The sequence below is a fragment of the Ovis canadensis genome, chromosome 7 (genome assembly GCF_042477335.2).
Source record: "Ovis canadensis isolate MfBH-ARS-UI-01 breed Bighorn chromosome 7, ARS-UI_OviCan_v2, whole genome shotgun sequence".
Lineage (NCBI taxonomy): Eukaryota > Metazoa > Chordata > Mammalia > Artiodactyla > Bovidae > Ovis > Ovis canadensis.
The window spans coordinates 77,386,762-77,413,537 of NC_091251.1; the positions used below are offsets into that span (position 1 = coordinate 77,386,762).

At 38.3% G+C, this 26,776-nt stretch overlaps 1 protein-coding gene across 2 annotated transcripts in view; it reads left to right on the forward strand.

Annotated features, from left to right (window-relative positions):
• Positions 1–26,454, forward strand: part of CGRRF1 (cell growth regulator with ring finger domain 1) — a 46,026-nt gene extending 19,572 nt beyond the window's left edge. For both annotated transcript variants that reach the window (XM_069597954.1, XM_069597953.1), the window contains exons 2-6: positions 12,463–12,602; positions 15,686–15,863; positions 16,013–16,160; positions 24,594–24,701; positions 24,921–26,454. In XM_069597954.1, coding sequence (XP_069454055.1) covers positions 12,539–12,602; positions 15,686–15,863; positions 16,013–16,160; positions 24,594–24,701; positions 24,921–25,241 — 819 coding nt within the window. In that variant the 5' untranslated portion in view covers positions 12,463–12,538 and the 3' untranslated portion in view covers positions 25,242–26,454. The remainder of the gene's footprint in view (positions 1–12,462; positions 12,603–15,685; positions 15,864–16,012; positions 16,161–24,593; positions 24,702–24,920) is intronic.
• The last annotated feature ends 322 nt before the right edge of the window (positions 26,455–26,776 follow it).

Genomic DNA, 26,776 nt, shown 5'->3' on the forward strand with positions numbered 1-26,776 from the left:
GACAGGTTCAAATCCTGGCTTTGCCAAATTTGAGACTTGGTTTGAAAAGTTAATGATTATCCAAACACTCCATTTAAGTATGACTTTTCCCTGGTGGCTCAGAGGTTAAAGTATCTGCTTGCAATGCAGGAGACCCAGGTTCAATCCCTGGGTCAGGAAGATCCCCTGGAGAAGGAAATGGTAACCCACTCCAGCATTCTTGCCTGGATAATCCCATGGACGGAGAAGCCTGGTAGGCTACAGTCCGCAGGGTCGCAAAGAGTCAGACATGACTGAGCGACTTCACTTTCACTTTCTTTACAAGGATGGAGGCCCGGATAGTTGTAGAACTTTGAGAAGTCTGAATTAAGCATGGCTGAGGCCACAAAACTATATAAGTGCTAGTCACTTCCATCGTGATTTGGCCCTAACCAGTCATCTTAAGCTTAATCCAGCCATTCTCTCCATATGAGTTAGCTTTGCCCATGTAGATAACCTTATTATTATTATTTTGAACTAGTGTTTACAGTGAAGGCCATCTAGAGCTCCTCAAAGTAATTTTCTAATAGTACCCCCAGGCAGAAGGCAAATGCATTAATCCACTATGCTTTTTCACTGTGCTTGTCATTTTCTTTAAGCTCCCCCAATATAATTTCTGTTGGGCATCTGTCTTCTCTGTCATGGTTCTTACCTCAGTACTGCTTTGCAAAACCCATTGCTTAGTTCCTTTCCCTGTCTTTCACACTGTGTGGGAGTAGAGAAAGAATGGAAGCACCTGACTGTTGGAATCCCAGTGGCAAAGAATAATACAACTGAAAGTATTGAATTTCTGTTTAACTACATGATGGTTTCTGTAAGCTCTAATACTCAGATTTATCAAGCTCTAGCTATTTTGCCAGGCAGTGTGCAGAAAGGAGGCCAGAGTGCTATATACATCCTTAAATAGTTTCAGTTAATTCATGACCCTGACTCTGCAGTTGCTCTCTGCTTCCTCTTGACTGCAGATTATTAAGCTATTATCCTTCTGTACTTTGCTTGGTGACTGTGGGGCAGAACCTCTAAAGACCTTTCTTCTTTGGAAGCTCACTGCTTCCATGAGGCTTTGCCAGTAGGGGAAGGGAGTAGAAGGCTAGAGGAGGACAGAAGGACTTGCTGCTTCCTGTTTGATTATTTTCCTCCTCTGTCTCACCACAGCCATGGTGCCTCCCTCTGGCCTTAACAGTGGGTCGCAGTTTATAGTTTTCTACGCTCTTAGAACTAGCCTCATTATACCCCTCCAAAGATTTCAGTACATCTTCCTCAGATCCGAGTCCCAGTTGCTCCGAGGTCTTTCCTCCAAATCTCTAAGCAGTAGGAATCCTCTTTGCTCTGTTCTGTGTCCCGGGAGTGATAGTTGCTTCCCACTGTAACTAATTCTGTGATACTCAGTGTCTCCCTTTTGCCTTTTCAGTTCTTCAACATCTGGCTAACAAATTTTTATATTAAATTATCTGTTAAAATGCTGGTGTGGCTTTGGTCCCTTGATTGGACTGATAAATATTAATATATTGATTAAGAATTTGTTACTCAGAATGGGATCCAGGGGGGAAATCCTTTAAGGATCGGATTTGGGTTTGGTCATTTCTTCAGCTCCTTGCCAATGGGAAATAAGATTCTAGTAATCCGTGGTATAGATTGGCATCATGATTAATCAGCTTACTGCCTTTATTTGCTTACAGTTAATGATTTCTGAAGCTAAGTGCCTTGGGGGACCAAGTGGCTGAAGTACATGACTGTTATGGCAGCAGTGATACTGCAGAGACTGGGGGAAGGGTGGGATGGTTGCTCGTGGGGCCACTGGAGCACTTGCAGAAAGGAAATGACATGTTCATATCTTTAAACGCTCAGATCAAGTCAGTCAGAGAATCAGAGTTTTTATGATGCTAAAGCTCTTTACTTCCTGTAGCCACGAAGCTACACAGTTTTAATTGTGCCGGTATTAGAATTACATAGTCCTGTTTAGGACACTGACTAGGAGTCAGAGCCCTCAAACTTGCAATGGCAATATCTAAATGCACTTGATAGAGCTGAGAATCTTGAAACCCCAGTCACTCTGTGTGTGCCTCCCTTGTTGATGGAAGCAGCTTGCTTTCCATGTCTGAGAAAACTGGGCCTTCTCTTGCTTGAAGATCCTGTAATATACCTCTCTTAGGGCAGCTGCTTTGCAAACGGTGTCTATACTCAAAACCTACCTCTGTAACCATTTGTCGCTAGGCCCAGATCTCTTCATGTTCCACAGAACAGGGACAAAAATCTGACCTAGTTAGAAAGAACCAAGCCTCTAAAAGAATAACAAAAGTTGGCTAATTTGTATCCATGCAAATTTGGGAAGTATGTGTGGGAATGAAGTGTAAATAGATTAGGGCAAGGAGGATAGAATGTAACAGTGAATCAAGTTACATTTATTGATCTGGATGTATTCTTAAAAAATTCTGACTTTCAAGTGTTAACTTGTATATGGTTGACTGAAACTTGGACTAAGAGCTGCCCTATATTTAATAAAGTTGAGATGCTAGAACTTTCCTGGCATAATGAAGAGGAAATCTGGAGGCTTAGGAAGATAGGAATATTGGACAGGATTTCTTATGTGCCACCTGCACACCTACCTCTGACTGCATCCTTCAGCATGACCTGGAAGACACATTTCACAAGGGCGCTAAGGAGAGACTGGTGGCTTTAAACATCTCTGGTGCCTGTCCACTGTAGGGCTTTTATGATGTGGGAGATGCTGCCATTCAGGTGGACCTCCTGATCTGAAGTGAAGTGACAACGCATAACCACAAGAGTCAACGTGGACTTCTGTCCCCTAACAGGCAGTGGAGGACAATGCAGAGAATGATTTGGCCCACAAGGACCCAGTGGCTAATGGATTAGCGCGTCCTTAGGAATAAAATAGAGAGGTGGCCTCCTAAGTCCTACATCAAGTACACAGAATGAGAAACTCCAGGCTGGAGCTAGAAACCTGACTTGTCATAGTGAGGAGTTATGACCTTTGGCCTACTTTTCAAATCTAAGTCAATCCATAGAGCTGGAGCCCCTGCTTGATGGTGAGGTCAGGTCCCCTTGAGGAAGGTCTCTGTCTCCTGAGTACTGCCCCAAGGGCACTGTGAATCTTCTGTCAGGTCTTCTCAAAGTCTGTTGTCTCTCAGCTGCAGACGCACTCTCTGTACTCTGCTTTTGATTCTGGAGCTGGGACTTTGCAAAGCTATTTCTCTTATGCTAGTTTGCTCCCTGTTAGGCTCTGCCAGTTCAGTTCAGTTGCTCAGTTGTATCCGACTCTTTGTGACCCTGTGGACTGCAGCATGCCAGGCTTCCCTATCCATCACCAACTCACAGAGCTTGCTCAAACTCATGTCCATCGAGTCGGTGATGCCATCCAACCATCTCATCCTAGAAAGAGTCTGGAAGGCTGGTAAAGGAGGAAGGGACTTGCTGTTAACCATTTGCTTCCTTTTCCTGGTCTGCATTCCTGCACTACTGGCATCACCCTGGCCTGTGAAGCAGCAGTTTATTTTAGTTTTCAACTTTTCCTCACACCAAGAATCAGGCTTACTGCACTCCTTCAGAAATATCAGTACCAGCTGGCCAGCACTCCTACTACAGAGGTCTGGATCCAGCTCTGGGGGATTCCTTCTCCCAGCTTCTAGCTGTAGTAATCCCCACGCTTCCTTTTGTTTCCTTAGCCTTAGGATGGATAACTGCTTCTTGCTGGGATACCTTAGTGCCCCCTTCTTGCCTTGACTGTCCTCCAGTACTTGGTTAATAATTCTTTATATTAAATTCTTTTCTAAAATGTTGATGTGGTTTTCTGTCTCCTGCCAACCCTGCCTGAGATACTGACCTTGACTGTTTCTTATCTCACGTGTCGAATGCAGCAGGTTGTGTGTGTGTGTGATGAGGTTGGTGATGAGGTACATGTTCAGTTGCTTCAATCATACGACCCCACGGACTGTAGCCCGCCAGGCTCCTCTGTCCATGGGATTCTTCGGTCAAGAATACCAGAGTGGGTTGCCATGCCCTCCTCCAAAGGATCTTCCCAACCCAGGAATCGAACCTGTGTCTCCTGCATTGCAGATGGATTCTTTATCCACTGAGCCATTGCAGAATCCCTCTTAGGAAAAGAATATAACATTATTTTGTATTTGCTTAGAGTACAAGGTATGTGACACTTTTGCTGGGAAGAAATTCCTTGGAACAATTTAGAAGAAAAAACTTTTAGAAATGGCATTTCAGACCTTAATAGGGACTTAAGACAACTTATTCTAACCCTTCTTTTTACAGTTAAAGGCACAGAATTTTAGAGATTGAATCCCTTGACTCAAATTTGCTCAGGCACAACCCACTTCCTCTCCAAGGATTTCCCCATGAAAGTTTTTTATTGATATATCCTGACCCAGGGGGCCAGTGTGCAAGATGTCACAGAAGAGAAGCGCCCTCACCCCCAGATTAACAGCTAAGTTTTCTAACTGGCTTTAGCACTAAAGTCTGAAGGAGTGATAAATGTGTTTACTTTCGGAACTTGAAACTTTCTCCTCAAAGTAACTTTTATTCATGAGGGACTCTGTGAGACTCCAACAAGAAAAGGAGGTCAGTTCTATTGATTCAGCAGCTGACAGGAAGCTTAGGAAGCGTGTACAGGGTAAGACAGTGGATGGGCACTGTGAAAAAGCATGGATTGAATCGGAAGTCCCCAGGTTACCACTGTGCTGAAAGTTTAAGCAGTATGAAAGTGCAGCAAACACTTTAGAAATGGGAAAAACTGGAATTATTGAAAATTCCAGGAGGATTAAGTATGAAATTGTAATAGTAAAAACATTGGAAAATTCTCTCCCTCTCTCTCTTTAGAAAGTTCTCTTAATGGAAATAAAAAGGTGGAGGGGGGGCTGGATTTATATAAAAGAGAAAATAGTGAATGTTAAGAAACATTTATTTAGTTAGCATTTCATTATTAAGAGTTGTCAAAATGACTTTGAGTGGAAAAAAATAAAAATGCAATTTGATTGAAAAGAAAATTTGTCAGTTTTATATTTTACTAGTTCTTCTAAAATTGTGCCAGCTATGATCTGATACCACATATCAATGTCTTTATTGCAATTTGATTGAAAAGAAGATTTGTCAGTTTTATATTTCATTATATCTTCTAAAATCATAGCAGCCATGATCTGATACCAGGCATCAATGTCTTTATTCAGATTTTTGACTAAAAATGTGGAAAAGACCAGATGTAAGGATGGTGGCCAGAGGCCCATACATTACTGGGTCTAAATACTAGTATTTTACAGAACCAATTGTCAACACCAATTATGAATTATGAATTGTCAACACCAATTATGAATAGCCAGTCTCCAGTGTTTAATCTTATTCTAAATCATTTCTGCATGTTACCTTTGAGTAATACATTAAAGCTAGAAATATTGGCCCACATCAAATAAGTTTAAACTGTGGAAGTTGTGGAAATTTTGTGCAAAAAGAGCAAATTCATCATAGGTCATGTATATGAAAAGGTTGAGGATTATTCTAGGCTGAAAGCTCGACATGTGTCACCAGGGTGTCTGCTGACGTGATCTTAGACTCATTAAGCATAATGTTTAGGACAAGAGATGTGGTCGGGCTATGATGTCACTCTGTCCACAGTGAATTCTGCTCGCCTAGCCCCCTGTTTTCCCCTCAAAGCATGAGGATATCAGGGGAACAGGGCTGGCAAAGTCAAATAAGGACCCAGCGCCTTGACTAAGCCCTGGCCACTCTAGCTATGCTTTACTGACTCCTCTAAGGGGATAGGAATGTGAAAATGTCTGAGATTTTAATTTAGAAGTGTAGCAGTGTTAAGATATAATTCATATAAAGCAGTAATGAAAAGTCAAACAGCAAAAACATCAAGCTTAAAGGAAAAGATTAATAGCTTTTAAATTAAGAACCCTGTTCATCTAAAGATACCATTATGTATGTGAAAAAGCAAGGTATAGAGGGGCTGAAGATATATGCAAGTAAAAGACTAATATTCATACCATATAAAGAATTTTCTATAAACAAGACAAATAAAGACAAACCAGTAGAAAAGTAGGGAAAGGATATGAAAGGGCTTTCCCAAAAGAGGATATCCAAGTAGCAATAAACATAAAAAGTGTTCCATATCATTAGTCTTCAGGAAAATATAAATTAAAACCATAATTCAGTGGCACCATACACCTACCAAGATGGCTAGTAATGTTTTGGCAAGGATATGGAGCAAGGGGGGACCTCATTCATTGCTGGTGGAGTATAACTCTATATGGTTCTATAACCATATAGAATAGTTGTTAACATTATCCTCCAAAGTTGAAGCACAGACCTTTTGGTCAAGAGACTCCGTTCCTAAGAGGAATGCATTTACATATATACATTGAGAACCAGTTATGAAAATATTCATATAAGCAATATTCCTAATGGCCAAAATGTGAGAACAACTGAAGTGTCCATTAAGAGTAGACTGTGTAAGCAGATCATGGCATATTTTTGCAATAGAATACTATATAGCCACAACAGTGCAGTAAGTATGGATGCAAAAATGAATCTTCAATGCAATGTGATAAAATAGGAAATAAAAGTATACACAGCATGCTTCCACCTATATAAAAGTTCAAAAACAGGTAAACTAAATTATAGTACTTGAGGTCAAGATAGAGAAGGAAGGGGTAGTACATGGGAGGTGACACAGGAGACTTTCTGAGGATATTGTTTGGTTCTTAACTTGAATAACAATTATTTTGTTATTCAAAAAAGTACTTTGTGTACCTTTTTATAGGTATGTTATCCTTTGCAATAAAAAGGTTATATCAGATAAAAAGGCTGAATATTGAGCAACATTTATAACAACAATTTTAAAAGATGTTAAATCACGGACTGAAAATGTAGACCCGAGATTAAGCATGAGGGAAAGAAATTAAAAATCTAGAGAAAGGAATTTCTTTTAATAATAGATGTACTTTGCCAACTGTTGATGTGATGTTGTGCCAAGCAGCCTTGGGTAGGCATGCTTAAAGAGAAGCAGCATTTACATGTCAAATTATTTGTTTCATTCTGAGGTATATAGGCACAGAGCAGATATGGTATAACCTCTAACAGTATTGATTAATGTAAATATTTGGAGAAATATTTTTATATTAAAAGCAGATACATTATGAAATATAAAAAGCTTTTCACAAAGGAATATCATGCTCACAGTGAGCTGCTTCCAGATATTTCCCTAAAGCTTTGCCTTTTGGAATTTCTGGCTCTTATACCTTACAGCGTTCTTTAATTGAAATTTTTAGGCACAGGGTTATAAAATACCCGAAATACAGTACTTGGACCTACAGTAGAAATGAACACGATGAGATCTAAATTCTCGCTTTTACTGCTGGTAATGTAGTTATAGTCAGGCAGTGTGGGTAAAGAAAAAAAATGGTGGGATGAGTTAGGGAGAATTAAATAATGAGGAAGGGGCCAGAATTATTGCAAAATTCAGACTTAAATTGAAGAAAATAGGGAAAACCACTAGACCATTTAGGTATGACCTAAGTCAAATCCCTTATGATTATACAGTGGAAGTGACAAATAGATTCAAGGAATTAGATCTGATAGACCGAGTGCCTGAAGAACTATGGATTGAACAGGAGGCGGTGATCAAAACCATCCCCCAAGAAAAATAAATACTAAAAGGCAAAATGGTTGTCTGAGGAGGCCATACAAATAGCTGAGAAAAGCAGAGAAGCTAAAGGCAGAGGAGAAAAGGAAAGATATACCCAACTGAATGCAGTTCCAAAGAATAGCAAGGAGAGATAAGAAAGCCTTCCTAAGTGATTGATGCAAAGAAATAGAGGAAAATAGAATAGGAAAGACTAGAGATCTCTTCAAGAAAATTAGAGATACCAAGAGAACATTTCATGCAAAATGGGCAAAATAAAGGACAGAAACGGTATGGACCTAACAGAAGCAGAAGATATTAAGAAGAGGTGGCAAGAATATACAGAACTATACAAAAGAGATCTTAATGACCCAGATAAGCACAATGGTGTGATCACTCACCTAGAGCCAGACATCCTGGAGTGTGAAATCAAGTGGGCCTTAGGAACTGGACGTAGAACAACAGACTGGTTCCAAATTGGGAAAGGAGTACGTCAAGGCTGTATATTGTCCCCCTGCTTGTTTAACTTATATGCAGAGTACATCATGAGAAACACTGGGCTGGAGGAAGCACAAGCTGGAATCAAGATTGCTGGGAGAAATATCAATAACCTCAGATATGCAGATGATACCATCCTAATGGCAGAAAGTGAAGAAGAACTTGATGAAAGTAAAGAGGAGAGTTAAAAAGCTGGGTAAAACTCAACATTCAAAAGACTAAGATCATGGCACCTGGTTTCATCACTTCATGGCAAATAGATGGGGAAATAGTGGAAACAGTGACAGACTTTATTTTCTTGGATTCCAGAATCACTGCAGATGGTGACTGCAGCCATGAAATTAAAAGACGCTTATTCCTTGGAAGAAAAGCTAGGACCAACCTAGACAGGATATTAAAAAGCAGAGACGTTACTTTGCTGACAAAGAGTCTTCTAGTTAAAGCCATGATTTTTCCAGTAGTGATTTATGGATGTGAGAGTTGAACTGTAAAGAAAACTGAGCACCAAAGAACTGATGCTTTTGAATTGAGAAGACTCTTGAGAATCCCTTGGACTGCAAGGAGATTCAACCAGTCCATCCTAAAGGAAATCAGTCCTGAATATTCATTGGAAGGACTAATGTGAAGCTGAAGCACAATACTCTGGCCACCTGGCGAAGAACGGATTCATTTGAAAAGACCCTGATGCTGGGAAAGATTGAAGGCAGGAGGAGAAGGGGATGACAGAGGATAAGAGATGGTTGGATGGCATCACCGACTCAATGGACATGAGTTTGAACAAGCTCTGGGAGTTGGCAATGGACAGGGAAGCCTGGCATGCTGCAATCCATGGGGTCACGACTAAGTGACTGAACTGAACTGATGTGTAGAGTGGTTTTTTTTCTTTGCTTTTTTTCACTCTATAGGATGTAAGTAAGAAAGAAAAGGTGTTTTGACTGTCACAGGAAGATTATATCTTGTGTCCTACCACTTCACATGCCTGACTTGACCTCTAAAGGGCCTTGGGGCAACAATGAGCAGTGAAGTCAAAAGCGGTGGGGTAACTGATTCTGAGGATCAAAGAGAAGTTACTAGATTTGTGTTTTCTCTCTGCCAACCCATAAGTCCGCTCCATCATCAAGATTACCGTTGCAAGCACTTCCATAATGCCAAGCCCTCTTATAAACATTTACAGGTGGCGAAACAGTTACATAGAGTTGGAGTGATTGCTTAAGGACACATGGCTGTTAAATATCTTGTTCCTTACTTTAGGAGGAAAGCAGTTTTTAATTAAGTATGATGTTAGCTATACTTTTTTTTATTGCCACCCTTTATCAGATTAAGTTCTTTTTCCACATTTCTAGTTTCCCGATGGTACTTATTGGACTAGACATTGGATTTTAGCAAACACTTTTTCTGCATGTATTGAGTGTATTTTCTGTATTGAAAAGATTGTATGGTTTTCCTTTTTTAGTTTGTTAATATGGTGTATTATATTATATTTCTAATGTAATGTTAAGCCAGCCTTGCATTCTTGAGATAAACCTTGCATTCTTGAATATTAACCTTATATACTGTTGGATTTAATTTGCTAAAATTTTGTTAAGGATTTTTGTATTTATGTTCCTGAGAGATATTTGTTTGCAGTTTTCTTGTGTTGTCTCTTCCCTTCCTCTGCAGACTTCAGTTACATGTATATTAGATTGCTTGAACTTTTCCCTCAGCTCGCTGATGTTTTGGTTTTTTGTTCAGCCTTTTTTCTTTTGTGTTTCATATTGGATAACTTCTGTTGCTATATCTTCACATTTACTAATCTTTTGTCCTGTGATATCTGTGGTTGTTTAGTTGCTGTGCTGTGTCTGACTGTTTGTAACCCCAGGGACTGTAGGCTGCCAGGCTCCTCTGTCCATGGGATTTCCCAGGCAAGAATACTGGAGTGGGTTGCCATTTCCTTCTCTTGGTATCTTCCTGAACCAAGGATCAAACCCGTGTCTTTTGCATTGGCAGGTGGATTCTTTACCAGTGAGCCACCTGGGGTGTCTATGCTAATCCCATCCAGTGTATTTTTCATTTTCAGAGATGGATTGGAATTTTTTCTGTATCATCCTCGACTCTATACTGTAGCACAATCTTTACTTATTTTCTTGACACATGGAGTATGGTGATAACAATTGATACCCTTGTCTACTCATCCTAATATCTATCCCATCCCTGGGATCTATTAATACTAATCCCAGTATCTGTCCCATCCCTGGGATCTATTCATTAGTTTCTCTGCTCATTCTGGGTCATATTTTCCTGCTTCTTTGCATGCCTGTGAAGTTTTATTAAACGCTAAACATTGTGAATTTTACCTTAGTGGGTGTTAGATATTTTGTATTCATATGAATATTCTTGAACTTTGTTTTGGGATTTAGTTAACTTACCTGGAATGCTTTGATCTGTTAGAGACTTGCTTTTTAGCTCTTTAAGGCAGGAATAGAACAAGCTTATCCAACGTTCTATAAAATTAGAATCATCTGGAGTGAAATTTTGTTCCATTTACTAATTTTACTGGCTTTCTCTTAGTATTAGAGTTATGATTTTGAAATTTTAGCTTGCAGCCTGGATTTTAGTGGAAGTCCCCTGCCCCCTTCCTTTGTCCTCATCCTTGCTATTTAACCAGATTCTTAGACCCCCTCAGGAAGGACTGGGTCTTACAATGACAATTCTGTTCCATATTGATATTGCCCTAACCCAGTTCCTGGATTCAAGGTGTGAACCTGGCTCTGGCCTTTGTCTTGAGTGGACAACCTGTAAGGCCCTCTATCTGTGAGAAGGCTTAGTTGCCACTGCCTGCTGCCAGACTCAGAACATATCAAACCATGGTATCAGTCTTACTCATTACTTTATTTTTTCTTTTCAGATGCATAAAGATCCATCTTTTAACTCAGCTATGACTCTTTTATTTTATTAAAACTTATTAATTAACATTTTCAAACATACAGAAAACTTAAAAGAATACATAGTGAACACACGTATACCCATCACTTAGGTTCTACAATCAACATTTTATTATAATGTCTTTATTACATATGTATCTATCCATCCATTCCTCTATCTACCCATCAGTTCATGTTAATTTCTTGAAACTTCAAAGTAAGTTTGTACTCTTCATCTATAAGTATTAAAGCATTGCATATTGCTATCTAGAGTTGAATATTTGTTTTTGTTTGTAGTTCTTTTATTTTCTTTTGAAGTAATACACAGCGAAATGTACAAATCTTAAATGTTATCAAACATATGTATGCAACTCAAACCTCAACCAAGATATATGACTTTACCATCACCAGATAAAGTTTGCTCACGCCCTTTCCCAATCAGTTCATACTGCTACCCCCTAGAAGCAGCCATTGTTCTGTTTTTTATTTCTACCATAAATTAGTTTTTCCTACTGTAGGCTTTCCTATTATGGAATCATAGAGCATACACTTTTTTATGTAAGGCTTCTCTAGCACAGTATGTTTTTGAGAATTATCCACATGGTTGTTTCCTTTTCATTGTTGAGTGGTAGTATTGCTTTGTTTAAACAGTGACTAAACCACTATTTGTTTACTCATTTCAGTGGTCTCCTTTTGATTTTTCTTTTTCTTAATATGTCGCTGCTAAGTGTTTGGAGAGAAAACAGTGTATTAAAGTAACTGTGCTATCTTAAACTAAAGTCCCCTGGTTTAACTAATGTGTTTTCATTTTTAGTTGTTTTGTTTAAACTGAGTAAACTTATCTTCTTTCTACCATTATAAGGAATTGAATTTATGCATTCCATTTTCCCTCTAAGTTTGTTCTTTATCACATTTTTACATGAAATTTAAAAGTAGAGAATATGTTATATTAACGAAGGGCTATATTTAGTGTTTAAAATTCTTTTGTCCCTTAAATAATATCAAATAGTCTACATATTAAATATATATTTACTTTTTATATCATTTAGAAGTTCAGTAATTCTATCATATTTTTGCTATTGTATTAGGTACATTTTGGTTATAATCATGGAACTCCTTTGTAATCAACAATAATTAACAATAGAAATCTTTGTTTTCAAAAAAAAAAAAAAAGAAATCTTTGTTTTCAAGAGTATGTTGATTCAGCCAGGTGAACAATATATTCCGATTCTATGGGATATCTAATCTCTCTTAATTTTGGATTACTTCTTCAATATAATGTAAATTTTCTGATACTTAGGTTAAAAGGAGTAACTAACAAAATACAAAATACTTTACTTATCACAGAAAGTCTCAGTATTTGTTAAAGTTATGCTTTATTTTATTTTTACCTTTCTTCAGGTTTGGTTGGGATGTTCCAGTAATTCTAAGAAATTCAGAAGAGACCCAGTTCAACACAAGAGTTTTCAAAAAGCAAATGAGACAAGTCAAGAATCCTTTTGGCTTAGAGATCACCAATCCATCTTCAGCTTCAATTACAAGTTGGTGGCTATTTTCCAAAGATTTCTCTCTTTCTATGACCCTTTCTTAGCCCTTTAATTTTCTTTCTCTATTGCTTTCTCTTCCTCAGACCCAGCAAACATTTGTTGAGCACTTGTTCTGTTCTAGGAGCTATGCTGCATACCTGAGACACAACAGCTAGTAATTCACAAATTACTCCTAAGGAGTAATTTCCTTGCTCCTAAGGAGGTTATCAACTAGTAAATACAGGCATTTATACGAGAAGGATAAAGTGTCACAGGAGTTAATAAGAGACGTCTTTTTAGGATGCTATGCCATTTTCATTGGTCTTCAGTGTAGAGAGAAAAGCAAAGCAATGGAGGAGAAGTAGAGCTAATTAACGTTGCTACCCTCCTGAAGAACAACCATCATTTCATCTGAAATTCTGGTATTTTGATATTAAATGCTAACAATACATGGTAGTAACAATACATGGTAGTTGTTTCTGTACTTGGGAAGATAAGTTGTCTGCAAGATTATCTAGGAAAGTAAAGTGAAGTAGCTCAGTCGTGTCTGACTCTTTGTGACCCCCGTGGACTATAGCCTACCAGGCTCTTCCGTCCATGGGATTCTCCGGGCAAGGATACTGGAGTGGACTGCCATTTCCTTCTCCAGGGATCTTCCCGACCCAGGGATTGAACCTGGGTCTCCCACATTGCAGGTAGACGCTTTACTGTCTGAGCCACCAGGGAAGCCCATTATCTAGGAAACACTGGAGTAAATGAAAGAAAGGGTTAAGTTTCAGGAGGTGTATGCAGGAAAAGCTTCATAAAGAGAAATGTTCTGTCTGTCTCTTATTTTTCTTTTCTTCCCCCACCCACTTTTTTCTTTTCTTTTTTTTTTAGAGTAGAGTCTTGAGATAAGTAGGTGTTTATTTAGGGAGGTTGGAAGAACTTCTAGGTAGAAGGAGAAGCATGAGCATAGCACTGAGATATAAGCAGAAAAATATGTTAGAGAATCAGTAAGTAGTTTGTTGGGCTTCCCTGGTGGCTCAGACTGTAAAGAATCTGCCTGCAGTGTGGGAGACCTGGTTCAATCCCTGGGTTGGGAAGATCCCCTGGAGAAGAGAATGGTAACCCACTCTAGTATTTTTGCCTGGAGAATTCCATGGACAGAGGAGCCTGGCTGGCTACAGTCCATGGGTCACAAAGAGTCGGTAGTATATACAGATATTATGATATGACTCAATTCTTTTTAAAGAGTCATAGTACTTCATTATAAAGTGTTCCATATTTTATTCATTTAATCTCCTTGTGTGGCTTTCAGCATTTTGATATAACCACCCGCTCCAGTGTTCTTGCCTGGAGATTCCCAGGGATGGGGGAGCCTGGTGGGCTGCCATCTATGGGGTCGCACAGAGTCAGACACGACTGAAGCGACTTAGCAGCAGCAGCAGCAGCAGCAGCAGGGCTATAAACATATATCTTTTCACATTTTTGCTAGTAATATATTAAGAAATTCTTTTCTATAGTCCATTTTTTCCTTTTTCTACCTTTTTTTTAATATGCCTTTTCTGTTTTTTCCTCTCCTGTCTACTTCCAGATTTTTTATCTTGCTTCATGTAGTGTGGTTCTTAGGTGAAACAGAGGAAAATATGTGTGATTTTAATATATGTATGTAATTTGTATTAATGGAATATTTTTCTTCAGCTACTTAATAGCTAGTTGAAAAACATAGCTAATTGAATTTTCTATTCTTGAATCAATACCTAATGTTTGGAATTATATAAAAATTTGAAATCAAATTCTGTTCCAATTACCTATGTGAAATTCCTGCCAATTAAGATTTTTGCTTAACTATGATTAGAAATTGCTCTATGTTGCTGCTACTGTACATATTCAGAATCTGAGCCTGTGTGTACACACTACGAAACTGAGAAGAAAAATGAAAAACTCAGTTTTTGATGTCCTCTAGAGCATCTGCTTGTGTCTATGTAGCTTCTTCCCCAAGGAGATCACCCTTTAAGAAATAGATAATGCATCAATAAAAATTCCTATTTACAAACAACAGAAATGATTCCAATAAAGGACATTGCATAGTTTACAGAATTGCCAGTAGGTTTGGAGAGCCAGAATCAGATACCAAGGCTGTTCAGCCAGGAACAATGACCAAAACCATGCCCTTTTGCTCTGGTAAGTATGCCGTGGCCACTGAGCACTAGACGTTGCAGCTTGCACTGTCAACAGTATGAGAAGTGAATGTTGCTGCCCTTGAACTTGATATTGCTACAACTGCCATGGGCAAGGGGAAAAAAAATCATACAGCTGGCATACAGTCCTATGTAAGTGTTAATAGGTAAAACTACATAAGATAGTTGTATGTGAATAAAGCAATTACTCTCCAATAAAAAAATTTAAATTTAGAAAAGATAATTGTATGTTCACTTAATAACTTATATATCTACATAATCAGATTTACTTAAATTATAATATCTTTTATTATGCTGAGAGCAAATAAGTGGGGCAATAAGCAAATGAGTGAGGGCATCACTGTCAACCCTCCATGTTTTGGTATCTCCACTCTTTCCTCATATTTTGCGTATTACATGGGACATTAATTGGATGACAAGAGTATATTAGTGTTGTCACTGAGTGTGTTCATATTAATACAGCTCAATTTCTTTTTAATGTTTTTTCTATTCTGCTGATCATCTTGTGGTCCCCATGGGTTGTACACCTGCACTTTGGGAGACAGCTCTATTAGTTCTTGTAGTGAGGATTATATATACTGTTAGAGCAGTAGGTTATCAATAGTGAACTATATTTCAGTCTTTTAAATCTGTGTGGGCAGAGTCTTGAAGTCACAAAGAAAAATTACAACTTCCAAGGCTAAGTATGAAATATTACTGAGAGCACTTCAAAATTGTGTAGACATTGAAGTTTTTACATCTTTTGTTTCAGAGACCATTTCCTTCATTTATAGACACATACCCTTTAATGAGTTCCTTTAACTGCCATCAGCCTGGCCAGCGTCCAAAAGGAAGCTTTTGTTACTCACTGTGTATAATTGTAATAGAAATTACGTTAGGTAATTTTCTTCTCTTTGTCTCATTTGTTTTCTACAGCTGGCATAACTTTGACAACAGATTGCCTTGAAGATAGCCTCCTTACATGTTACTGGGGGTGCAGTGTTCAAAAATTATATGAAGCTCTACAGAAGCACTTTTATTGCTTCCGAATAAGCACTCCGCGAGCATTAGAAGATGCTCTGTATAGTGAATATCTCTATCAAGAGCAGTATTTGTATCCTTTTATTTGATACATCCCTTAGCACATGAAAATTCTAGACTTAAAACTTTCTATGAATAATATTGCATTGCTAAGTTTTTACTCCTTTTGGTATATTGTATTCTTTGGTTATAGTGGCAATTTACCTTTACATCTTCAAAAAGTATTAAAAAGGATAGCAAAGAAGAAATATATTGCCAGTTACCAAGAGATACTAAAATTGAAGACTTTGGTACAGTGCCAAGATCTCGCTATCCTTTGGTAGCGCTATTGACCCTAGCTGATAAGGATGACCGAGAAATTTATGACATTGTAAGTAATTTTAAAATTCTGGAAGCATTACTTTTAAGTGATTTGATTGATGGGTCTTAATTATTTGGTGAGCTAGAATAAGATTTATTTTAATTTCTGTGGCCTGGACACATTTTTCTTGGAAAAAGAATGTACGGGAAGTACTCCTGTAAGAGTTTTTTTATGTGTATTGCTTCTTCAGAGTGTGACTTGTGGTTTCCCATATGGGTAGCAGGAATATGATTATATTTAGAAAATAAAAGACAGAGTTGAATTATGTTAATTTCCTCATTCTGTATTCTGTGGTATTTGCCACATAGAAGAAGGCTGTTAGGGAGAATGTTTATTCCTGGCATTTTTAGCACCAGATAAATAACTATTGTAATGATCTGAAGGGCTCCATTTTAAGACAGTGTCCACTCTTTTCTCTGCATGCTTGCAGTCATCTTGTTTCCATCACAGCCCCTGTTGCACCTACTTCTTATATGTCTTTGGTCCCTATATTTTCAGTAATTATTGTAATCATCTTTTCTCATTATGTGCTATTTCTTTAGTCCAGTCAGTTCAGTCAGTTCAGTCGCTTAGTCATGTCCGACTCTTTGCGACCCCATGAATCGCAGCACGCCAGGCCTCCCTGTCCATCACCAACTCCCGAAGTTCACTCAGATTCACGTCCATTGAATCAGTGATGCCATCCAGCCATCTCATCCTCTGTCGTCCCCTTCTCCTCCTGCCCCCAATCCCTCCCAGCACCAGAGTCTTTTCCAGTGAGTCAACTCTTCGCATGAGGTGGCCAAAGTACTGGAGTTTCAGCTTTAGCATCATTCCTTCCAAAGAACACCCAGGGCTGATCTCCTTCAGAATGGACTGGTTGGATCTCCTTGCAGTCCAAGGGACTCTCAAGAGTCTTCTCCAACACCACAGTTCACAAGCATCAGTTCTTCGGCACTCAGGTTTCTTCACAGTCCAACTCTCACATCCATACATGACTACTGGAAAAACCATAGCCTTGACTAGATGGACCTTAGTTGGCAAAGTAATGTCTCTGCTCTTGAATATGCTCTCTAGGTTGGTCATAACTTATCTTCCAAGGAGAAAGAGTCTTTTAATTTCATGGCTGCAGTCACCATCTGCAGTGATTTTGCAGCCCCCCAAAATAAAGTCTGACACTGTTTCCACTGTTTCCCCATCAATTTCCCATGAAGTGATGGGACCAGATGCCATGATCTTCGTTTTCTGAATGTTGAGCTTGAAGCCAACTTTTTCACTCTCCTCTTTCACTTTCATCAAGAGGCTTTTTAGTTCCTCTTCACTTTCTGCCATAAGGGTGGTGTCATCTGCATATCTGAGGTGACTGATATTTCTCCTGGCAATCTTGATTTCAGCTGGTGTTTCTTCCAGTCCAACGTTTCTCATGATGTACTCTGCATAGAAGTTAAAGAAGCAGGGTGACAATATACAGCCTTGACATACTCCTTTTCCTATTTGGAAGCAGTCTGTTGTTCCATGCCCAGTTCTAACTGTTGCTTCCTGACCTGCATACAGATTTCTCAAGAGGCAGGTCAGGTGGTCTGGTATTCCCATCTCTCTCAGAATTTTCCACAGTTTATTGTGATCCATACAGTCAAAGGCTTTGGCATAGTCAATAAAGCAGAAATAGATGTTTTTCTGGAACTTTCTTGCTTTTTCCATGATCCAGCGGATGTTGACCATTTGATCTCTGGTTCCTCTGCCTTTTCTAAAACCAGCTTGAACATCAGGAAGTTTACGGTTCACGTATTGCTGAAGCCTGGCTTGGAGAATTTTGAGTATTACTTTACTAGCATGTGAGATGAGTGCAATTGTGTGGTAGTTTGAGCATTCTTTGGCATTGCCTTTCTTTGGGATTGGAATGAAAACTGACCTTTTCCAGTCCTGTGGCCACTGCTGAGTTTTCCAAAATTGCTGGCATATTGAGTGCAGCACTTTCACAGCATCATCTTTCAGGATTTGAAAGCTCAACTGAAATTCCATGACCTCCACTAGCTTTGTTCGTAGTGATGCTTTCTAAGGCCCACTTGACTTCACATTCCAGGATGTCTGGCTCTAGATGAGTGATTACACCATCGTGATTATCTGGGTTGTGAAGATCTTTTTTGTACAGTTCTTCCGTGTATTCTTGCCATCTCTTCTTAATATCTTCTGCTTCTGTTAGGTCCAGACCGTTTCTGTCCTTTATTGAGCCCATCTTTGCATGAAATGTTCCCTTGGTGTCTCTAATTTTCTTGAAGAGATCTCTAGTCTTTCCCATTTGTTTTCCTCTATTTCTTTGCATTGATCACTGAGGAAGGCTTTCTTATCTCTTCTTGCTATTCTTTGGAACTCTGCATTCAGATGCTTATATCTTTCCTTTCCTCCTTTGCTTTTCGCCTCTCTTCTTTTCACAGCTATTTGTAAGGCCTCCCCGGACAGCCATTTTGCTTTTTGCATTTCTTTTCCATGGGAATGATTTTGATCCCTGTCTCCTGTACAATGTCACGAACCTCATTCCATAGTTCATCAGGCACTCTATCTATCAGATCTAGGCCCTTAAATCTATTTCTCACTTCCACTATATAATCATAAGGGATTTGATTTAGGTCATACCTGAATGGTCTAGCGGTTTTCCCTACTTTCTTCAATTTAAGTCTGAATTTGGTAATAAGGAGTTCATGATCTGAGCCACAGTCAGCTCCTGGTCTTGTTTTTGTTGACTGTATAGAGCTTCTCCGTCTTTGGCTGTAAAGAATATAATCAATCTGATTTCAGTGTTGACCATCTGGTGATGTCCATGTGTAGAGTCTTCTCTTGTGTTGTTGGAAGAGGGTGTTTGCTATGACCAGTGCATTTTCTTGGCAAAACTCTACTAGTCTTTGCCCTGCTTCATTCCGCATTCCAAAGCCAAATTTGCCAGTTACTCCAGGTGTTTCTTGACTTCCTACTTTTGCATTCCAGTCCCCTATAATGAAAAGGACATCTTTTTGGGGTGTTAGTTCTAAAAGGTCTTGTAGGTCTTCATAGAACCGTTCAACTTCAGCTTCTTCAGCATTACTGGTTGGGGCATAGACTTGGATTACCGTGATATTGAATGGTTTGCTTTGGAAACGAACAGAGATCATTCTGTCATTTTTGAGACTGCATCTAAGTACTGCATTTCGGACTCTTTTGTTGACCATGATGGCTACTCCATTTCTTCTGAGGGATTCCTGCCCACAGTAGTAGATATAATGGTCATCTGAGTTAAATTCACCCATTCCCGTCCATTTTAGTTCACTGATTCCTAGAATGTTGACGTTCACCCTTCCCATCTCTTGTTTGACCACTTCCAATTTGCCTTGATTCATGGACCTGACATTCCAGGTTCCTATGCAATATTGCTCTTTACAGCATCGGACCTTGCTTCTATCACCAGTCACATCCACAGCTGGGTATTGTTTTTGTTTTGGCTCCATCCCTTCATTCTTTCTGGAGTTATTTCTCCACTGATCTCCAGTAGCATATTGGGCACCTACTGACCTGGGGAGTTCCTCTTTCAGTATCCTATCATTTTGCCTTTTCATACTGTTCATGGGGTTCTCAAGGCAAGAATACTGAAGTGGTTTGCCATTCCCTTCTCCAATGGACCACAGTTTAGTCCAGTAGTTTACCCCAATTAGGAAGATAAAAGCATGTTAGAGACCTAAAAGGCCCTGAGCCTGACATTCCTCTAAGTTCAGTAGAAGCTTGTGGTGCATGAAATAAACTTTTGGTAAAATCTTATCATGATGAGAATGCCTCTATAACCAATTTGCTACTTTTCTGAAGTGCTTGAAATAGATATATTGATTAATACAGATATGGTAACTTTTTTATGACACTTTGTAACATACAAAGTATATTCACCACCAGTAACTTATTTATTCCTTCCAACAACCTTGTATGTTAGGGCAAATATCCTTCTTATAAACACTGAAAGAGTTTGAAGAAAATTCCCAGCCATTCACGAAATAAGAGATGGAACCAGGGCTTGATTTTGAGCCTTTGTAGTCCTGTGCCAGCATCCTTTGGTTTTGTAGGATTATCTCCATGAAACAAGCATGCATTGAGCTTTGGAAGGTGCAGACCCTAACTGGGAGATGTAGACCCTGCTCAGTGTAGTTATGCCTGTGTAGTTTTTTTTGAAGGGGGATATTAATTTGAAGTTCCACTAACCTGAAGTCAGTTTGTTTTTTCCAAATAAAAGTCATACTAACCAGTTTATTTCCAGGACCTAACAGTACCTAGAACTCAATGGGTACTCAGTAAATTTGTTCAGTGAAACAACAAAAAAAAAGAGTCATACCAATCAATGTTAGCGAGCCACTTACAGCCCCACAGCTAAGCTCCTGGATAGTCTACAGAAGAGCTCTTGTCTCTTTCTCCCTTTGTGCTCCTGTGGCCCTCCTCTCTTCTCCACTGAAGGAAATAAGATGTGCTGAGGTGGGTGCTTCGTATTTCCAGCCTTTCTGCCCTTTACCCCGCCTATCTGGGCAAGATAGCCCTTCTCTCTCCACCATGTCCCCCCGCTCCCCATCTCTTCTAAGCTCCCCTATTACTGGTGACAGGTCACACCTGTCACCTTCTTCTCAGCTTCCCCTGTGGTTCCTTTCCCCCTCACTGCTGCTGCTCTTTGTCAACATGAATTCTCAAACTCTTCCTTATTTTCTAATTTTCCTCCTCCATCTAAACAGAGGAGTATGTGTGTGTGTGTGGTGAAATACATATAAAACTGACCATTTTAACCACTTCTCAGTGTAAAGTTCAGTGGCATTGTAAATGGGGAAAGATTTGCTCTCACACCCTGGTCCAACTGGAGTGAAGTCTCCTGGCCCTGTAGTGCTCAGGGGAGACTTATTCCCACAGGGCAGCTGGGTACTGGCTCTACGGGTCAGCCATCCTGTTCTCTCTTTCTTTGTACCTACCTGCCTGGGTCCTTCTCTGCGTCCTCTTTTCTTATCAGCAGGCTCCCTCCTTTCCTTCCTGTTAATCCTAGCTTCTCCATCTCTTATCTCTCAGTTCAGTTCAGTTCAGTTGCTCAGTCGTGTCAGACTCTTTGCAATCCCATGAATCGCAGCACGCCAGGCCTCCCTGTCCATCACCAACTCCCAAAGTTCACTCAGACTCACGTCCATTGAGTCAGTGATGCCATCCAGCCATCTCATCCTCTGTTGTCCCCTCCTGCCCCCAATCCCTCTCAGCTCGCATGAGGTGGCCAAAGTACTGGAGTTTCAGCTTTAGCATCATTCCTTCCAAAGAACACCCAGGGCTGATCTCCTTTAGGATGGACTGGTTGGATCTCCTTGCAGTCCAAGGGACTCCCAAGAGTCCTCTCCAACACCACAGTTCAAAAGTATCAATTCTTCGGCGCTCAGCTTTCTTCACAGTTCAACTCTCACATCCATACATGACCACTGGAAAAACCATAGCCTTGGCTAGATGGACCTTTGTTGGCAAAGTAATGTCTCTGCTTTTGAATATGCTGTCTATGTTGGTCATAACTTTTCTTCCAAGGAGTAAGCATCTTTTAATACACCCTTTACCCAGATCTAATTGTTAACATTTGCCCCATTTTCATTACTTGCCCATATGTATATGTATATATGGGCTTACATGGTGGCTCAGTGGTAAAGCATCCACCTACCAATGTGGGAGATGCAGGGTTGATCCCTGGGTTGGGAAGATCTGCTGGAGAAGAAAATGGCAACCCACTCCAGTATTCTTGCCATAATCAGAGGAGCCTGACGGGCTAGAGTCCATAAGTTTGCAGAATAGTCAGACATGATTTGGTGGCTAAAAACACCAACAAACAACATGTATGTGTATGTATATATATATATATATTTTAATGAATCGAGAATAAGTTGTATACATGATGATTCTTTACATCCAAGTACTTCAGCGTGTGTTTCCTAATAATAAGTGTCTTCTCTTAAGTAACTATGATATAGTTATCTACTTTATAAATCTAACATTGATACAATACTTTATCCAATCTATTACCTGCATTCCAATTTGTCAGCCTATCTAACAGTATTGTTTACAACATGTCTTTCCTTCCAGTACATATTGTAGTTTAGAGTAAAAAATTATATTTGTCATGTATTTTTAACCTACTTTAACCTGAAATATTTCCATAGCCTTTTTTTTGTCTTTTATGACACTAGCATTTTTGAGGAATATAGTCACATGCACACACTGTTTTTGTAAAACAGGACATTCCTCATTTTGTCTGATGTTTCATCATGATTAGATTGAAGTTAAGCATTTTCAGCCAGTGTACCAGGCAGGTGATAATGTTTGCTTTTCAGAGCATTGCCTATAGAAGAATGGGAGGTTCTTTTCCCTCATTGGCGATGTTAATTTTGATCTCTCAGTCAAGGTATTATCTAATTTCCCATTGTTTCCTTTTTTTTTTTTCTCCCTCCCTTGCAAATAATAGGCAGTGTGTGAAAAGGCACTTTAAGACCATACAAATATCTTGTTCTTTATCAAAATCTCTCCTTGGATTTAATATCCATTAATGATTCTTATCAGAGTTCATCTTCACCATGATGGTTGCAAAATGATTATTTTCCAACTTCAGCCCTGCATTCAGCCCTCTGCCTTCTATTACAAGTAAGAGACCTCTGATTTATCTCTTTAATTATCTATTTGTTATCTCACAGCTTCATAAATTCCTTTTCCTCCCAGTGGTTTATAATTCATTACTGAATTTGATTATTTAAGTCCTCAAACTACCCTTTCCTTATTTCCTACCCCAAACTGAGGATTTATCGTCAAAAACAGTGTCCATAAATTCCTCGGATTAGTTCTCTCAAAAGTAAAAAACCTACGTAAAGAGGTATACTCAGATGATGCTTTCATCCCCAAGTTCATTGTTTTCTGGCTTATCCTTCCTATGTTTCTTATTCTAATGGTAAGAAAATATAGATATCTATCTATTTTCATTGTCCCTTCTTTCTTATGTAAAAAGTAGGAAACACTACACTATGCATGTTCTCACTTTTTTTACTTTATATCTCCTGGAAATCACTCCAGATGAGTTCATAGAGATCTTCCTCATTTTTTTTTTAAAACAGCTGCCTAGCACTCTATTGTATGTAGGGTATATATGCATTAATGCCATAGTTATTTGACCAGTCTTCTGTGGTTGGACATTCAGGTGGTTTCCAGTATTCTGTAATAACAAATAATCTTGCACTGGATAATTTGTGTGTCTGTAGTTTAATATTGGTGAGGTTATGTGGTTGAAGGCTAAGTAAATGAGGGTCATCTTGTTACCTACTGCCAAATTCCCCTCCAATGGAGTTGTTCCTTTGGAATCGTATTTTTTTAAAAAACACATTTCCTCCAGCAGTATATGATGGTTTCTCCATAGAGTGTACTGATAAGCTATTCAATTTTTGTTAATCTGATGAGCAAGAAATGATATCTCAGTGAAGTTTCAATTTGCATTTATCATATTATAAGTGAAATTGAACATCTTTTAATATGGCTAAGGACCATGTTTTATCTTTCTGTAAGTTATCTGTTCATGTCTTTGCCCTATTTCTGTATAGAATTTTTATTCACTTTTTCTTCAATTTTTTAAAAGTTCTTTATAAGTTAAGGAGATTAACTTATATCTGTGATATATATTGTGAATATGTATTTCAACTTGTCATATGTCCTTTGACTTTACTTAATAGTGTTTTATGTCATGCAAATTTTACTTTTTTATGTAGTTATATTTGTCATATTTATCTGCCTCTAGGTTGGAGTCGTAGAAAGTCTTTTTCTACACTGAAACTATAAAGAAATTCATGTTTTTTCCCTAGTACTTGTATAGTTTTATTTTTTACAATTATGAGTCTAATTTTGTTTTCCCAAACAGCTATCCAGTTGCCCCAGTACTTTTTATTGTTACAAAGACTCTCTTTGTTTATTTAAAATGTAACCTTTATATTTGCATATATGGTTAAGTCTGTTTGTGGACTGTTTATTCTGTTCCACCCAGCTATCTATTCATGTGCCAGTACCACACTGTTTTAATTTTAGAGGCTTTGTAGTGTGCTTTAAAAGTTTAGAGGCTTTGTAGTGTGTTTTAACATCTGACTGAACTTAGTCCCTCTCATAGCTTTCTTTCCAGTATTTTCCTAGCTCTTATGTTTTATTTTAATTGTAGAGTCAACTCATGTAGCTATATGAAAAACTAATTGCTATTTTTGTTGGGATGACATTAAATTTGTGAATTTGAGGATAAGTAAAATAACTCTGGCAAAATATATATAACTGGGTTCTAGTGATTATGATATAAGGATATTACTATAAGTTTTCTAATTTATCAACCTCTTATTTTTATTTGAGAAATATTTTTCTCATATCTGTGAAATAATATAAGGAAATCAAATACTGACTGGTGTTCAATTTCTGTTTTAGATTTCCATGGTGTCGGTAATTCATATTCCTGATAAGACTTATAAACTCTCCTGTAGGATATTATATCAATATTTACTCCTAGCTCAAGGTCAATTTCATGATCTTAAGGTAAGTTGTACCCTCTAGTCTTACTTTTGTCTTTTCTGTTTGCAGAGTTTCAGAGAATGACTATTATAAGGAGATAATAATATTTTCAGTTACTTATCATAGAAGTTAACTTTTATTGGATTTGCTAGTTCATATGTTTTTAGCAGCTCTTATAACCCCTGTATTTGAAGCATAATTGTCATTTGTAATTATTTTTACATTTGTTTCTTTGATTTTCAGCAACTTTTCATGTCTGCAAATAATAATTCTACTCCCTCCAGCGATTCTTCTCCAGAAGAAAAAAACACAGACCGAAGTTTGCTAGAAAAGGCAGGACTATCTGAAAGTGAAGTGGAGCCTCCAGAAGAGAATAGCAAGGACTGTGTGGTTTGCCAGAATGGGACTGTGAACTGGGTGCTCCTGCCATGTAGACACACGTGCTTGTGTGATGGCTGTGTTAAGTATTTTCAGCAGTGCCCAATGTGTAGGCAGTTCGTTCAGGAATCTTTTGCACTTTGCAGTCAAAAAGAGCAAGATAAAGACAAACTGAAAAGTCTCTGAGGATGTTATAACAACTGAAAAGTACACTTCCCACTGAAGATGCAAACTGCATTCTTGGAATTAATCATAACATGGGATCTACAGTATTAACCATCAGTGAAAATTCTATTTTAACTTCATATTTGTACGATACATGGATGGCGAAAATTAATTATTCCTTGCTGTTCAGTATGGCAAATACTGAACTTCCACTCTGTGTCAATGCATAAAAACCTATTCAACCTCTTGTGAAGAACGTAAACATTTGGCCTTTTATCAGCTAGAGGATTTCATGTAATATCAATTAGAAAAATTCTGAAAAGCAATCCACCTAAAATTTGAGGAAGTAGAAGTCTTAAGATTTCAGACTGTTTTTTCTTTGATGTAATCTGGAGTGCAATTGGGTAAAAGCTGAATTCTTCTTAAAATAATTGTATGTTTCTTAGTTTACAAAAGAGTTGGAAAGGGCTTCTAACTTTAAATCCTTTCCTGAAATATCAGTTTTTATAAACATCCATCTGTTTTGGTTTCTCATTTTCCTTATAATCATAGTCACATAAACATATCTTAATTTTTAAATATAGCTTCTTAAATTATAAATGCAAGAAATAATTCTTGACTGTTCTCAGTATATCATAGATTTAGATGATACTCATTTATAGGAAGCAGATATATAAAACATGGATAATAAAATTTCTTGGATAATTAAATTTATTGTCAAGTATGATTAGATTAGTAGGATGTGACCTACTAGGGAAGATCTGTGAGACTCTCAATACCTTACCTTAGATTTCCTCCTGCATAAAGAATCCATCCAAAACTGGAGAGGTTTCAGAGCCAGAAAAATCACTAAAAGAAACAAACTATTTTTTTCTAGTGTGTGTGTGTGTTTTAACGCCAGATTAACCCCATGTCCTTCTGAATAGTAAATCACTTTGTTTATCCTATGTTACGTCCTCTTAGGAGTTGAGGAACCTGGTAGTCAAAAAAAGCCCCATTCCCCACTTTTCCCAAGATGATTAAGAAGAATAAAGTAAAACAGAGCTTCCTGTTTCTTCAATGGAAATTACCTTTAATTCACTAAGAAATTATATCATGGCAAATAAACTGTGACATGCAGGGAGATTTCCAAGCCTTATTTTGTCCCGTTTGTATTAAAAATTATGCCTTATCTTTATATCATTGTGTTTATATAAGATTATTTTATTCCCATCAAATATAGCACTCTCAAAAAGATACTACTTTTTCTTCATTTTATAAACCAAATCAAATTTCATCTGTATTCAATAACTAGGTAACAAATATCTTCTAGGGACCAGATACCTTTTGGGAGTCTGAGCTACAAAGAATCTGACAAGGCTCCTGACCTCAAAATATCTGTCTCTAACAGAAGCATTGATGCCTTATTAGAAGCACATCCCTGACTGAGATGTTCCTTAAGCCCTGTTCTAAGCCTGGAACCCGGTGGTCAAAAGCTACAGTCCTTGTTGCAGTTGGCTAGCTATATAGCAGTTCATCTGGGAACTTCACTTTGTATATCGATTGCAGGGGACTAC